Source organism: Falco biarmicus, chromosome 6 (genome assembly GCF_023638135.1).
Source record: "Falco biarmicus isolate bFalBia1 chromosome 6, bFalBia1.pri, whole genome shotgun sequence".
Lineage (NCBI taxonomy): Eukaryota > Metazoa > Chordata > Aves > Falconiformes > Falconidae > Falco > Falco biarmicus.
Window position 1 is genome coordinate 61,788,411 of NC_079293.1, and position 16,151 is coordinate 61,804,561.

Below are 16,151 nucleotides of genomic sequence, written 5' to 3' on the forward strand. Positions count from 1 at the left end.
TCTCGCCTATGCTGGAGTCATTGCCTTGCCTTAGAGCATCGAGTTCATCTGAACGAACAGCGCTCAAATGCAGGGTAATGGTGTGGTGACTGTGGTGGCGGTGTATTTGCGGCAGTGCTTCAGGATTTACTGAGTGTTAAATAGAGAGTAGGAGACTCTGAGGGTAGGGACTGTCTGGATAGACAAGGCTGAGTCATGTTGAGTTAAAAGATGTATAATACACAATTGGTAAGGGCTAACACTGCAAGGACTTATTTTTTTGGCTCTAAAATTTTCACAAGCGTTTAGGTACAGGTGACTTCAGCAGGTGGAAGGAGGAGGGAAAGGAGAGAAGACTTACACTTACTTGAGCTGTCACAAAACAAGCAGAGGATTAGAGCCAGCTATGAAGATGAAAACAGATGAAAAGAGGAGAAAAAAATAATTTTATGTCACATGAGCTCAAGGAAGATCATTCAAAATTTCTTTGTGTCCCCGTGTCTGACTGAAGGACCTCTGGGGCTGCTCCCAGTGACCATGGTCACTGTGAATAGTCCTCTGCATTTTTTCTCAGAGATCCACACATGACAGAAAAGAAGAGGAATGCATCCTGGTTTAGGATGTAAGGAGTCCATTTTTGCTGGTCAAGTCCTCAGTTTAACGACCTGAAAGAGAATTGCCTAAATTATTTCAAGCTTGCCTTTTCTCCAGAGTGTGTCTTTTTCGATGCAACTTGATTTCCAGTTCTTCAGAAGTTTCACAGTTGGAAGGGAACCCAAGAACTGAGAAGTGGCAAACACACTGTCTTTGAAAGAAAAATACTCAATTTCTTTGTTTTTTTTCTTTTCTCAACAAGGCAGTTGTTGCTTCTCATGCTTCAGAGTAGCTTTACCTTACCTGTAACTCTGCCATGGATGTACTTCGGTATCTGCTCCTGATGCCCACATATGTGCAGGGCACAAACAGGGCTTCTAAGCCAAATGATTGAATAAGGCCAAGTGATATTTTTCAAGATTTTTGACTTTTTAGGGGAAAATGGAAGTCATGTGGGTAAATTTTCCACACACTTTAGAGGTGTTTAATTCAACCAGCTGTCAAAAGTATTTGGTGTCTCTTTGCCAGCCTTCTGTTTAGTGTGCCAAGACTTGTTTCTCCCAGCTGTACCAAGGGAAAGCTTCAGAGCTGCCAGCATTGTGAAGGCTCTGCGGGAGGATGCTCTTCCAGTCCCCCTGTGAGAGGTACGTTAGAAGTGCATTGATTCCTAAAAAAGAATCCAGAGAAAGTGGTTAACATTGTGCTGTTTTTTCTTTGTAATGTTCTACTGGAGTAACGATCACTCATGAATTTTTGGGCAATCTGTATTTCTTCAAATCTCCTTTTTGAAATGCAAAAGCCCTGCTCCTCTGTACTGTAGCCTGAGCCATCTCCCTTCATCAGTTCCCCTCCACCTATAGCTTCCCCTCCACCTATAGCTTCCCCTCCACCTATAGCTTCCCCTCCACCTATAGCTTCCCCTCCACCTATAGCTTCCCCTCCACCTATAGCTTCCCCTCCACCTATAGCTTCCCCTCCACCTATAGCTTCCCCTCCACCTATAGCTTCCCCTCCACCTATAGCTTCCCCTCCACCTATAGCTTCCCCTCCACCTATAGCTTCCCCTCCACCTATAGCTTCCCCTCCACCTATAGCTTCCCCTCCACCTATAGCTTCCCCTCCACCTATAGCTTCCCCTCCACCTATAGCTTCCCCTCCACCTATAGCTTCCCCTCCACCTATAGCTTCCCCTCCACCTATAGCTTCCCCTCCACCTATAGCTTCCCCTCCACCTATAGCTTCCCCTCCACCAGTTGTGGGGCTGTTGGATCTCTGCTGCCTGGTTTTCAATGCCTGGGTCTCAAACAGGAGGTTAGGAAAACACAAAAATGGGCAAAGTCAAAAGTACAGGCATTCACAGACATGTTTTGATTGCCCGAAGTCAGGGGTGCTTGGGAGACATCTGGTAACTTTTCTGTTAAATTGCAAGTCATCAAATTGTTAACAAGTGTATCTATAAATCTCTATGAATCCTGTTGATTAAATCTTAATTTTCCTATTAACTGTATAAATATTTACACAAATACTAATTTTGCAAAACGGAATAACCCAGATTGGCATGAAAATATTTTTTCTAATGTTATTTTACTTGCTGTTGTCCAAGTATTTATGTTTGTTGTAATTTTTTTTTTTTAGGGGAACAGAAGCATTAACAGTCTCGCTGCTCACGTATTCAGTCCACTGGGCTTACATTGCTGGAAAGTTCTTTGCCCTGAACGCTTTTCCTTCTGACAAGAAACGGAGTGTTCCTCTTCACGCACTGCTGGAACAACCTGTAGTGAGTTTGCTGCGTGGACCCTTCCTCAGCTAAAGGCAGGGGAAGAAGGCTGCTCCTCTTACGGAGAGCCTTTGGGTTATGTCCATAAAGGCACCAGTTCCTCTTGGTTTAATTTATAATTTGCATGGTGGTTTGTGGTTCTGTGGGAAGCAATTCCCAACGGGTGCTATGACTGAAACCCTACAATGGGTACGCACCTCAGCTTCGGGCTTGGAACTGAGGAACTGACTTTCTGGGATAAATGAGGATTTCTTTTATGGCTGTCAAGTGAGTGTTACTGCATGGTTTCCTATTTATTTGACCTCCCTGTTTGCGTGCCAGTTCAGGTGTTGTGCTAATCTATGGCAGACGTGGGGAGTTGTAAGACAATTCAGGGAGCTAGCAGAATTTTTTCAGATCTATTGTGTTCCTAAAGTGGTTATTTTAAATTCAGGTTGCATATTACTAACTTTGAAACGGATTTTATTTTAAAACACGGCACTTCTATGTACTAAGATTGCTGCATCTTGGTAAGTGTGGTAGTCTTGAGTGATCTGGTTAAACAGGCAAGCGTGCTTTGGGCTATCTCATTTGTATGCTATTTTCAACACCGAAACTTGTCTATTATTTAGTAATTGAAATCTGTGATCAGAATCCTGGTTTTGGTGCTAAGTGTTTGTATTTAGTGCCAAAAGGGGGCAGCAGCCTCCTTCAAATCTTCAGCATTAGCGCCACTCGGAGAAAGAGAACCTATATTGTTTTGTAGGTTGGTTGTTGGTTTGGGGTGTTGTGGTTTTGTTGGTTTTTTTTTTTTTTTAATTTAAAAAATAGAAAGATTTTATTTGTCAGAACAATTTCTAGTTCACATGCAGTTTTAAGATAACAAATATCCAGTCTGGTTTGCATCCCGTAGCAGGTACAGTTGCAGGTGACGTTTGTTGAGAGTAGAAAATGTCCTCTCTTTCAGTGTAGAATATGTGCAAGCACACATAAACATACACACAGCCACAATTTCATACAGCTCTCGATTCATTACTTATTAAAAAATACTTAAATATCCCCATCAATTACTTAACAAATGAGTGCTTTACTCTCTTACAAGCTCACAGCCAAGCAGTGAAATTTTTTCTCTCTGTGAGTGGGTTAAATCTTCCCAAAGGCAGGCACCAAATGCACTGATAAAACATGAAACGAGCTATCAGGCAGGTTTATAAACACTCCTGCCTGCACTTTGCCAGTGCCCTTCAGTCATGATATGCAACCAGCCTTGTGGCATTCCTGGGATCTTTGCTGGAACAGAGGGTGCCCATGTCGTGTCAAACTGTGGCAAGAAGTGCAAAAAAACGGAGGTGATGATTAGGTTTTCCTCTAGTCTAGTTTCAGACAGAAGCTTCTCAGCTGGAGGAAAGAGGACCGTCAGTTCACATTGACCCATCATCATCTTTTCTCTGCTGCTGTTGGTTTCCACTGACCACCCAATGGTAGTGCCGTCTCCAGACCTTGCTTGTTGTCGTTAGCCAGGTGATGAGTGATTTTCTCAGTGAAATGTTCTGTACCTCAGATATTTATGTCCTCTATGCTGATCCTTGTACAGTGACATGAGTGTACTATACGTGGGGGTGGATGGAGTGTGACTTCATCTGCAAAAAGTTACCCATATAAATGAAATACTTATCCTAAAGAGGTATTTTATGAATGCCATCTGCCAGGCATTTGTAAGATAGTAGACAAGTTATTGCAGCATTGTTACCAAAACTGTGGCTTGCTCTGTGTTGGGGATTGTCAAAAAAGACTTGTGCTGCTTTTCATAATGAGGCGCTGAAAGCACGTGGCTATCTGTGGAAGAGAAGTTGCATGAGCCGTCCACAACCTTCCCATGTATAACTCCGGTATTTCCATATAATGGGCATGCTTTATCCAGGTCACCTTATTCAAATTTTATAAAACTGTCTGTCAGAACAGATGGTGTCACTTAAGGATAAAAAGCTTAGCCATAGATGTGAAGAAAAGCTGCCTCTTCAAGTGAGGTCTGCTAGCTCATCTTAGTCTTTATGACCCCTGTCTTCCCTCAGTGCACGACAGAGGACTTCTCGCAGGTTTGCCATAGGCGTTTTCAGAGCCCTTTACATTTTTGGTTGCTCTTGATTTGTTGCTACAGCTCCGGACAAGTGGCAGAATATCTGCCTAAGTTGGCCCATCTGTGAAATGGCTGCCTGGGCCACAGAAATTAAGATGTATAAAATAGGTTTGTAAAGGCTGAAGTTTCTAGTGCATGCTCAAGGTGTGAAATCGCTCAGACCAGAGGCTGGGTGCTGGCTACTATAACTTACTGTCTTTCTGTGGTCTTTTCCTCCCTTCTTTTATGGCCAGCATCACCATCATCTCTGCTACCTGCCACTTCTCCTGGAGGAGGACTTCCGATAAGCTCTCTGTTGTGGGTCAGGCTTCAATTAGTGCTGTATATTTCTGTATTGTTTGTATTAAATTGTTCTTGGTGTTTCTTTTAAGCCTCAAATTTTGGCATTATTTTTTTGCCTACCTTCTAGTAGGCAACGTATGTGTGCTTTTAAAGTCTGTTATTGTTTGTCTTATCTGAGTTGGCTTGGAGAATGTCACAGGTTTTGAATCATTTCTCACTCCTTTTAGTAGCTCATCTCACACTCAGGAGGAAATGCTGGGTATTCAGGGCTACTGTTCCTCTTCAGGTGAGCAGATAATGCAGATCGTGAAGGGAGATTTTCCAGTAAGGTCTGTTAAAAATTCCCTGTCTGGTCAAAATTATGGATTCCTGAGGACAGTTCAGGGTGGTTATTCAGGACACAAAAGCCTTAGTAACAGTACTATGTCATGTATGGTAGCTTATATTTTTTGCTATGCTCAAAAATGTTGTGCTTTTACTTAATCAGGTTGTCTCCTCTCTGGATTTCTCTTTTTAATACCTGTGACTGTATAAAAATAAATGGGACTATAATCTCTTGGATGTCCCATTGCAGCTCAGTAGCTCTGTTGCAAGTGTCTGAACAAATAGTAAATAAACTTAGCCCAGGACAAGAGGTCACTGAATAACCTCTGCCTACTGTGCATGGCAAATGTTTTTCAGGACTTACAGATGCATAATAGAGGCCCAGCCTGAACAAATACAGTGAAGTCTGAGTCAAAAAGTCTCCAGATTCTCATGTCTAGACTATACAATGAAATAGCACAGAAAGTCAGATGCTAGGCGCTCTCCTTATCATGGATAACAGGAGGTTTTCCCCAACTCAGGATGTCTTCCCTCTTGCCTTTATCTAGTTTTAGAAATGCTTTATCTGACGCCTTCTCATGTGTCCTTCATGGATGGTAGGATTGTACCGGGGTGGGGGTGGGGGGGTGTTCGGTAAAAGAGGCCCTCAGGAGAGGTTTCTATTTTAAGTTTGAAAGTGATTGTGCTTAAATGGCACCTTCCCTTCAAATAAGCATGTTCCTTGAAACTTCTTCTGTCTTCAATAATTCATAGACATTGCTGCTGCTGCTTCTTCATCATGTTGTTGGTCTTGTTAACCCCACACAGCTATGGCAGGGTAATTTTCAGTATAGTGTCAACAACACTGACGAGTTTCAAATGAAACGATAAATTCTGCTTTCATTTACCCCATGCTGTCTGTTGCAGCGGAGGTTGGAGTTCAGTGCAAGCTTACATCATAGGTGACATTGGAAAGAAAAGGGCAGTATAGAATTTTTATTATGGAAAATAATAAGGAAAAAAGGACTGCAACAACATAACCTTGGCATTCCTTGGGTCCGGACTGATTACAGGCTAGGGGAGCCCTTAAGACACCCACTCGCTGAGCAAACCTAACCTGGTTTTGGAGAGAGGGTGACCAGAAGCATACTGATGGATTTCTACGAGGTTACTTTTCAGTGAGTGCCCGGCCCCCAGGACTGCTGTGAGACCACTGACTCCTTTCTTAGATGTCACAGAACTCTGTTCATTTTTGTGCTTTTTGTTACTTGCCATCCTGGGCTGAATTAGAATGCCCTGGAGAAAAATTACCTGCTTGCCTTCCCTTTGGCAAAAGCCAAGGCACAGGCAAATAATTGCACTTCATTTAGTTTTTATTAACTACCTCAGTGGTGAATTTATATGCATATTTTTGAAGGTGTTGCTGAAATGCAACACTACTGTTTCAAGGTCAGAGGATGTCAGTGTAACTTAGTGTAAACAGTAGTTTGTTATGGCAATAGTGCTTCCTGGCTATGGCTTTTAGAACCCTCAGAAATAGCGAGTGAGTCCTCATATCAGATGACTGCCACCTGTATTACGTGGATACAAAACAGGGGCTTCCTTGGGATGTCACAACAGAGCTGACTTGGAGGTTTCCCTTAATGCTTCTCTCGTTCAGCAGTGGGTGTGGGTCAGAGGTGTGGGCTCTGCCCCTTGGTGATACTGGTCAGCTGCTTTGCTCTGTGGTGCAGAAGCAGGTTAGATCTCCCAAGCCCTGAAAGGCCTCTGGTGCCTTCTGCAATTTTCTGCACAGCCACAAGATCATTTTCCTCCAGTGCAATGGAATGGAGTCCTGGAGCAGCTCAGCTTCTGGAAATGTGTCCAGAGAGTCTCGATGATGGAGCTGCACTGGGGAGGGTGCAGCGATCCTTGCCGTGTGTCTGCATGGGATAGGAGTCTCCAGCACCATGGGGGAAAAAAATCATGCATGTTTTAGTGATAGTGATCCACCAAACAGGTAAGCACAGTTAGGTATCTGTCCCCGTAACAGGACCTACAGCCTGACATTCCCCTCCTGTGTAGGGAATATTTTGTGCCTCAGACAGGGACCCACTAAAATCTGCCCATGATGTGGAGAACTGCCAAATGGCAGGCAGTGGGAGAAATCTGAAGGAAGTCTTCCTGGGTTTTAGCCGTGCCAGTAATGCAGACAAGCCATGGGATTCACAGTCTACTTCCCATAGCTGGAATCCAACCTCATGGATGGTTTTTTTTTTAGTGACGAAGCAGGGACCCCTCATTTAAAAACCCTCAGGTGCTAGAGACACAGCCATAACAGCTAAGCTAATGTGGCAGCGGTCACAATACCCATCGGATGCAGGGGATGCAGGTTGGCCCTGCTGCTTTTCCTGCCTTCCCCCATCTATGCAGAGACCGCCGCAGCCAGCGGGCTACAGAGATGATTGAACCCATCCTGTGGATGGTGTCTGGAGAGGGAGGTGGGGCCAAGTGCCTGATCCAGAGAAAGACGGTAAAAGAGAGCAGGGGATGCTATGAGTGAGTGAGTCGACATCTGTTGAGATGGGGAAATCTGGGGAAATCCTAATTCCAGTCTGCAAGTCAAGGGCTAATTTTAATCCGTTGCCTGTTGGGTGGAAAGATTCTGGTAGGTACTAAGGTAGGGCTTAATATCTGATGTTAAAACTCTAGCAACTAAAAGAAACAGGGAAATACTTTTCAGGATTACACTTGACAGGGAAAAAAAAAGCTATTATATTGAGTGTTGGAAAGCACTTGACAGAAGAAATAAGAATTTGCTATTTATTTCCCAGTCTGAGGAGGTGAAAGCAAAGAACATTTGTATTTTTGCTGTGGTGTTTAGGGAACTTTTGTTGTAGCTGGGTTTTGTAGGTTTGTGTGTTTGCTGTTTTGTTTTGTGCTTTTTTAAAAATATAAGGCACTGTCTGGAAATACATGCTAAGCTGTCACTTTTTAGATGTCACAGGCTTTTCAGATGTAGGTAGTGTACATCATCTTTTACACTTTCTTACCTCAAGAGCTGACTCCCTTGGCCAAAGACACGCGCAGTTACAGTGTGTGACCCTGTTCCTGGCAAAGGCTTGCAGTCAAATGCAGCAGGGACAGGCAGGCCCTTACTGCTACGACCAGTTAATATTTAACCGTCATGTGAACTCTGGCTTAGCTTTACTGTTCCACTTTACTGGGAGTGCCTGTTCTGGAAAGAAGTTTGATACAGAAATGCTATTGAAAGTCCCCATTGACAGTTCAGAGCCTGTTCTCATCCAACTTCTAGAGACACTGGAGAGACCCAGGCTAACACAGCACTTTCAAACATGTGAATGTCTCAAAATGGTGCACACTTTAACCTTCGCTGTGCAAGGAAGATTTTTTAAAATCTGTGATGTCTGATAAGGCTGCCTGTGTTATACCTGCAGCTGGTTGTGACGGTGAGAACAGGCTGATGTAGACAAGCTGGAGTTTGGTGTACCAGTATGCGAGAAGCCATTCAGAGGATGAGCGTGAGGATAAGCACTGCCATTGGGGAGGTTCAAGCAGTCCCCTTTCCTTCCTACACCAGGATTTAGTATCCCCACCACCACCACCAGGACAGAAGGACTACACAGGTAGGAAGTTCCCTGGCATATCTGCTGCTGGGGTCACTAAAAACTTCCCATTTCCCAGGCTGAGGTGGAGAAGCCCAAGGCTTTTTGTGTTAACTGCCCTCAGCACTTGCTCAGATGTGAACTATGAAGCACCACAGCTGTGACCCTGAGCTGTGAGCAACGGAGCTGTGGTGCTGCCTCTGTCCCTGTCAGCACCAAGACACAGGGAGGATGGAGATGCTTGGAGGTTTATTTTAACCCATCTTTTAGCAGTTTTGCAGGTTTTTTGTTGGGGGGTGGTGATGAAGGCAAGGTGCAAACTGAGACCCAACTTTTCATTGGGCTAAACCAGCTGTCTTAAGATGGGTTTGAACGGCAGCAGAAATGGGCACATGCTACCAGGAACCCTTTGACACTTGTAGCAAGCTGCAGACGTGCAAAGCACGAGGTGGGGGCATGCAAAAAATTTATTATAATACAAGTAATGTCACCTGCTGCCTTGTCCCGTTGCACTGCTGCGTTATTTAGGTGGGGAGTAGCCCTGATTACTGAACACTGCTTGTTTGTAAAGTGGTAAGTCAAGCTAATTAGCTGTGTGGGTGGAGTATTGGTTTCAGGCTCATCAGGAGGGCATCCTCATCCTTTCCTCAATTATATGCATCCAGCAGCAGGGTTGTTTACAGATGTTTGTTCGTGGGTGCTTCTTCTCTAAAGCTTATGGACAGAAAAGCAGGACTAAATGGGGCACTGAGAGAATCTTTCTTTAGCCTGTCACACTGGGCCGGCAAACTGCAGCAGTACAACCGGCACTTCTGCAGGGCGTGAGGAACGTTTCTTTCTCACCCTGCAGGATATGTGATGAGAGTGGGCGTGCAGCGATAATCAAGTCACTGAGTTAAGCAGCAGGCCTGTGTGACTGATTTACAAATACCAGTGTTCTTTATTTACACAGACATGTAAACAACAGAAGGTAAACAACACCACCCAGCTCGGTCTAACAAACAGGCTGCTGCTGTTTCACTTCAGGACCTGAGGTGTTTCAGACATTTCACAGAACCTGTATTGACAGCAAACACAGGAAGGCTACAAGGTTACCTTGACTCTCCTTTGCACGGGAATTGCATGCGCAGTGTGGCAGCGTGAGGGAATGGCACCGCTTGAGGTTGCAAAACAAGCATATGCGAAGAGCCCGCTAAAAGCCTGCCTTAAGGTTGGGTATCACTGGAGTTAGCAGTATTTGTGAGTAGTATCACTGCAGCACGTCTGGACTCTGACAGCACTTTCCAAACAGACCACAAATCTTTGTTGCATCCTTTGCAAATTATCCCCAGTTCACAGGCAAGGAAAAGGAGGGCCTTCGGATAGCTTCCCAGAGCTCAGGTTTTACTGGTCTCATTTCCCAACCCTGTGCTTTAAATATAGCACCATTCTTCCTTCTCAGAAGCATATCACTTCTCAGCATTCTAGGATAAGCTTTCAAATTCAAAGTGACTCTTCAAGTACTGCAAGTAGAAGGGCAGCGGACAGTCCCAGTTGCTACCAGAAGCTGTTTCACTTCAATGACACCTCTGCTGAAAGAGGAGCCAGCTACTGTGCGATACATTGCACCCATCCCTACGCTTCTTCAAGTTTGTCCGAAAACAGAAGTAAGGGTAACATTAGCTGCAAAAGAAAAACTATTTGAAAATAACTGTGCTGATCTGCTGTCTCGCAAATTTAACTGCAACAGTAAGCCACACGGTGTTTTACTTAGTTGAAATATTTCAAATAGAAATGTTACACTAAATGTGTAAACCAGAAAAATACCTAGTGGAAAAATGAAGAATTCAGGAAATTTGCTGCTTTATGCCAAGGAACAAATTTCCTTATAGTTTAGCAGCAAAAGCATCAGCTAGAGCTTGAATGGGATTTAATTCTCAGCCGTAAATTCACATTTTGGTTTCACACACACTCCCTGAAAAAAAACCCAAACCACCAGATTGGCAGGTGTTGGGCTCATGGTTTGGTTTTTGTTTTTTTTCTACTGCAGGGTGATCACCATGGCTTGAACCCAAAACTGGTTTCAGCCTTTCTACCTGTTTCTAACATGAACAGCAAGTTTGACAGGCTCAGCTCGTATGCTAGATCAAATTGAAGCTTGTAAGAATTGCTGCTAAAAAAGCAGCTGGGAAAAGGTGGGTTTTGAGCACGGTATTTAAATGCTCAGCTGCCTTCTCTTGTGCACATTGTTTGTTTCAAACAGTTTTACTTCTTCTACCCTCCCAGTGAGAACTACAGTGATGCCCTATCTTCAGTTATCATAGGAAAGGAGATGAATCACCACAAACATAAGATACAACATTTACAGCTGCCAGTACAACAGCAGGTAAAATAAAGAGGGAGGAGGCCTGTTTTTCTTAAATAGGCATTTCTGCAATCCTTTTGATCCCCCAGGAGAAAAGGAAACTTAAGAAATTCTCCTTAAATAAAAGCTATGTACAAATTGCACACGTTGCAAATAGAGCACTGAGATCAGTTACAGAAAATAAGATGTACAGTCTTCATTGATAACATCTCTCTTGCTATAAACAGTGATAAACAGCATATGCTTTCTTCAGATGTCAGAACCCAGCAAGACTGCAATATTATGTACACAGGGCTTGTTTGCCTTCTGCCTCCCGCAGCAGAGTCCCTCCAAACTCTGTTTTCACTTCAGAAAGCTGTGCAGTGACGTTCCGGCGCACCGCATCGCTCCTGCTCGGCACATCACAAGAGAGCTGTCATTGCTGTCTGGCTTATGGGCTTTAGGCAGTCTCTGGGCGTTGAGTAACCCTCACTTCCGAGGGCACTGGGCTGAGGTTTCTGGTAGTCCATGCTGTAGCTCACAGAGGTCAGAACACCGTTAACTTTGGGTTTGTCATAGTTTATGACACTCTGGGGTGTCTGATAGTCTCCGTTCCTGCTGTCGGTCTTACAGGAACTAGAGAAGCTGCCGGCAGAAAGGGGGTGTTTCTGAGATGAGACAACAGGTACATTGTAGCCGTTCTCAGAGGAGAAATTATTTTCTCTTGCTATGTGCCGCTCTATGATGGGGGTGGCGTATTCGGGCTCTTGGCTGGCCAGGGGCAGAGCATATTCGTGCCGGTTAGCTCTGTGCGGACAGTGATAGTGATTTTCAAACTCTGAACTCCCCCTTCTTCCCTCATCTTTGGCGTCCATGGGCCGAAAAGTAGATCCTTTCCGTGTTACCGTCCCAGTCCCAATCATGAGAGGCTGCTGATAATCTAAAAGGAAGCATGAACTGCTCAGAGTAAGGCACAGATCGGTGATTTTAAGTATATAACACTTATGCATAGATAGGTATTTTACATTGAAAAATGACTCTGCTATTGTATCAAACATGGTTATCAGGAATGTGAGATAGCCTTTCCCCAACGCTGGTCCTGTTGCAGAATGTGGCAAAAGATCTTCCACCAAGGAGCTCCAATCTGCCATCCCTTTTCCTACTCCCTGCCTGCCTTTCCCCACCTACCCATCCAAATAAATCAACATCATTTCTGGAGTGTACTCCAAAGCCCTGAAAAAAAGAGAGAAGTCAACAAAATATTAGCAACAAACCAGACAAAGGACATTGCATGAAGATCCACAAACAAGCTGTTCTCCAAAACAAGTGTTCTGCTTTAGGAATAATTAAAATGCCCGCAGGATTCTTAAACGAGCCTGACCAAGTGCCGGCTTTATTTAAAAGGCATCTCACAGTAAATGACTGACAAGAAGGAAGAAGTTAGGTGGAACGGCAGCCAAGAAAGTCAAGGGAAGTGTGAAAGGCGCTAAGCCAGCTCAGCACTGCTGCAGGCGCACAAAAAGGGATCAACTGTGGGAGGAGAAGCAGCACCAGCGCTGCTGGAGGGACGGGGCAGTCACCCCAGTCAAGGGGGGACAGCAGGGATAGAGCTGGGGATGGGCAAAGGGCCAGGGCAGGAACATGGAGAAAATGTGGCCTCAAGAAGCCCATGTTTGCACCTCTAGTCGAGGCAGATGCCAGGCTGCCGTGTAAGCAAATCTGGACTAAAAGGGTTTTAAAAAAATCCAGTAAAACTATTATGCGAAAATTCAGTGTTCTTAACTTTCTCGCTTTGGTGCTAGTGACAATCTCTTACGGATACATACAGTGGCCTGAACAGCTCTAGTAAATGACACTGCTAAAGTATCATGTTTTGACGCAGGCGTGAAGAAGTTAGCTCAGTTTCTTTTCTGGCATCGTGGTTCATCTGACATGAGCGTCGGATTCTATTCCATATGTCCTGTGAATTTTTTTGGCAGTTCCTGGCTACCTCCCAAACTTCAGCATGTAGGGTGAAGGTGTTATGATATTTCACTAAGTGGTGCAGCTCTCCCCAGCATTGCGCCGCCATCCCCAGCAATCTCCTGTGCTCAAGATGAAGCATCTCAACTTGCTCCTGGCTGCCTTTGGGAACCAGCAGGCAGCTGGGGATTCAAAGGGAGGGAATCTCAAGCAGCACGTCAACCTCTACGCAAGTTGCATGCTCTCTGCAATTACATTATTAAATGGCACATTTCTGGGCTGCATATACATTTTTATTTGATGTTTCTTATTTCTGAGGGGACTGTAGATTAAATGCTGAGGCTGGGGAGCTGCCTGGCCAGGCTGAGAGTTAAGACTTCCCATGAGTGTGGCAGGAGGGTAGGATGGAGAGAGCAGAGGCTCCCTAGACATGGCCAGGGAGCCAGACAACCAGACAACCATGACTTGTGAGCAACCTTCATTCACTCCCTTTCCTTCCTGAAATAAAACTGCTCTATAGGTCTCTGCATATTTACATTGGAAGTTTCTGTAAAGGACTGAAACCATCTTTCAAAGATATCCAGGGTAGCACTGTATGGAATTACAGTAATGTGCTGGTTTGGGCTGGGCTAGAGTTAATTTTCGTCATAGCAGCTAGTATGGGGCTTGTTTTGGGTTTGTGCTGGAAGCAGCATTGATAATTCAGGGATGGTTTAGTTATTGCTGAGCAGTGCTTGCACAGGGCCAAGGCCTTTTCTGCTCCACCCCACCAGAGAGCAGGCTGGGGGGGCAACAAGGAGTTGGGAGGGGACACGTCTGGGACAGCTGACCCCGACTGACCAAATTCCATACCATATGATGTCATGCTCAGCAATAAAAGCTGGGGGAGGAAGGAAGGAGGGGGTACATTTGGAGTGATGGCATTTGTCTTCCCAAGTAACTATTACACATGACGGAGCCCTGCTTTCCTGGGGATGGCTGAACACCTGCCTGACGATGGGAAGTGGCAAAAATGAATTCCTTGTTTTGCTCTGCTTACGTGCGCAGCTTTTGCTTTACCTATTAAACTGTCTTTACCTCAACTCATGGGTTTTCTCACTTTTACATTTCCAATTCTTTCCATCCCACTGTGGGGGAGTGAGCAAGCCAGCTGTGTGGTGCTTAATTGCCGGCTGGGCTTAAACCATGACAAGTAACCATCCATTTGTTTTTTAATTTCTCTGCCAAATGCATTGGAGAAATTCTAAGGTATTTCTAAAGTCTAGAAGCTGGAAACAGCAAATTAAATCTTTCTGGAAGACTGTTGATCACTGATCCCATGAAATGGCTGGTCTTGCTAGCCTTTCCAGACAGACTAGACTAGGCAGGGGTAAGATGTGCTAAGAGGATGAATTAAACCATCATCCCTTTGGGATGCAAATAGTACTGATGTGGGGGTTTGCTCTATCCAAACACCTGGAGCCAAGGTAGCACAGGTTTTTTTCCTTCTCTCTCACCTACCTGCTTCCACTTCAGTGGGCCTCATCTCTGAAATAATTCAGGAAAGCTGCACAGGGATCTCAGCACAACTTCCAGCTGGGCATGAAATCCCACCACAAACCAACTAAGTAATTCTTCTATTTGCTCAGCAGCAAGGGGCATTATATATTTTGTTCCATGTCCAGAAACATTTGTGTTTTGTACTGAAACACAAAAATTAAGTCAGCAAAAGCAAACTATCCTGTTCTAGGCACATTCTTGCACTGCATCCATACCTGAACGCCTTCCACGGTTACCTTCAGCTGTAACTATTTCAGAGTCAGGAACTCTTTGCCCACAACTCCATGAAAAAGTTTCCAAAACAGTAGTCGTTTTTACTCCTAATACATTTAGCTGCTTCACTGTAACATCTGGGATGAACACAGATAAATCTGTTCCTGGGTCTCAGCTTGCATGAGAGCTGGAGCCTGTAACATTGCTGGCCCATCCCTCTCCCTGTTACCTGCTCAGCATGCAGAGAGAAATGCATGCGTGGCAGCAGGAGCAATTGTTACCTGCCATGTCACTGGTGACCAGATCTAGTTTTTGTGGTGTCTCCTTCTCATTATTATAGCTAATGGTAAATTCTGTTGACTGATGTCTGGTGAAGGGCTGCTTGATGTGTTTCCAACAACCTATGATAAAGAAATAAAAATAGAAGGCTTATCAGCAAGTTAAATGCTTACAATCAGAAGACTGACCAGAAAGCTTAGGTTTTGGTGTACTCGTTATAACTATATTAAAGTAGTTAAACAGCAAGACTAAAACATGCTGTTTGTAAAAAAAGCCCCCTAGTTTTGGAGGGTGAAAGGGAAAAAGTGAATCACCAACTGGGATTTCCAAGTAAAAACAAAACTTTATAGAGAATTTTCTTGGCCAGAAGGGCTCAAACTCTGTAGGTGCCTGCACTGATGCCTTAAAGTATATCAGTAAAATACCAACTTTAAATCAGTTACCTGCTTTGCCATTGCTTCTGTGGCAAAAATAATGCTTAAAATATCTTTTTTTCACCAGAGTAGTATGGCTTCCATTTCTTGATATCTGAGCACCTGCACTCATCAATTAATTTGTTCTCACGACATCCTTGTGAGACTGAAGAGAAAAAATCCACAGTGTCAGGCACTTGCCTGGAGCCTACAACAGGAGGTCTGCAGAGAGGTGGGTTCAGCTCCCAGCTTTCCAAGTCCCCAGCCCGGTTCACGAAGGCTTAAGGAGGAGCTTGATTTACGCAGTGCACACACACAACAAATGAACTAACTGGGTAAGAGGCTGTCTCCAATTTCTTGGGATTTGTCCTCATTAGCAAGTGAGAAAGGATTATGATGTGACCTTGAAAAATCATATTAGCAAATATGATGTTAAGTACAAATTAATTTTCTAATGAGGGTGAGCTGCAGTGGGTAACAGCATTCCTTTCACTGACGTCAGCACCTGCCGAGGGATGAAATTTCGGAGCCGAGCTATTGCAAGGCACTTGTCAAGAGACATGTGAATTGCTTAGTGGTTTCTTTTTTTACAAAAAGTCAAGATTCAGAAGGATATTCCTGTACAGAGTTGGCTGGCCAGGAAATACAGCTAAACCCTAACTTCCAAGATGATGGGAGAAAGCATTACTGGGCAAGACAAAGAATATACTTCACTGGGATTTTGCAGGCATCTCCTAAACAGAGCCCTCAAGCCAATCCCCTATTC

General features: G+C 44.4%; 2 protein-coding genes and 1 long non-coding RNA gene across 4 annotated transcripts in view; 2 read left to right on the forward strand and 1 right to left on the reverse strand.

Moving 5' to 3' along the window:
• The first annotated feature begins 210 nt into the window (after positions 1-210).
• LOC130151420 (uncharacterized) lies at positions 211-2,383 on the forward strand. The gene is made up of 3 exons (XM_056343668.1): positions 211-228; positions 1,394-1,884; positions 2,209-2,383. The coding sequence occupies exons 1-3, from the start codon at positions 211-213 to the stop codon at positions 2,381-2,383; spliced, it is 684 nt and encodes a 227-aa protein (XP_056199643.1).
• Positions 2,384-7,662: 5,279 nt separating this feature from the next.
• On the forward strand, positions 7,663-11,143 carry LOC130151613 (uncharacterized). The gene is made up of 2 exons (XR_008822642.1): positions 7,663-8,677; positions 9,609-11,143. It is a non-coding gene; the product is annotated as an uncharacterized LOC130151613 (long non-coding RNA).
• DCBLD1 (discoidin, CUB and LCCL domain containing 1) overlaps positions 9,574-16,151 on the reverse strand; it is a 49,635-nt gene continuing 43,057 nt past the window's right edge. For both annotated transcript variants that reach the window (XM_056344097.1, XM_056344096.1), the window contains exons 14-15: positions 14,975-15,094; positions 9,574-11,919 (exon numbers count right to left, since the gene is read on the reverse strand). In XM_056344097.1, coding sequence (XP_056200072.1) covers positions 11,402-11,919; positions 14,975-15,094 — 638 coding nt within the window. In that variant the 3' untranslated portion in view covers positions 9,574-11,401. The remainder of the gene's footprint in view (positions 11,920-14,974; positions 15,095-16,151) is intronic.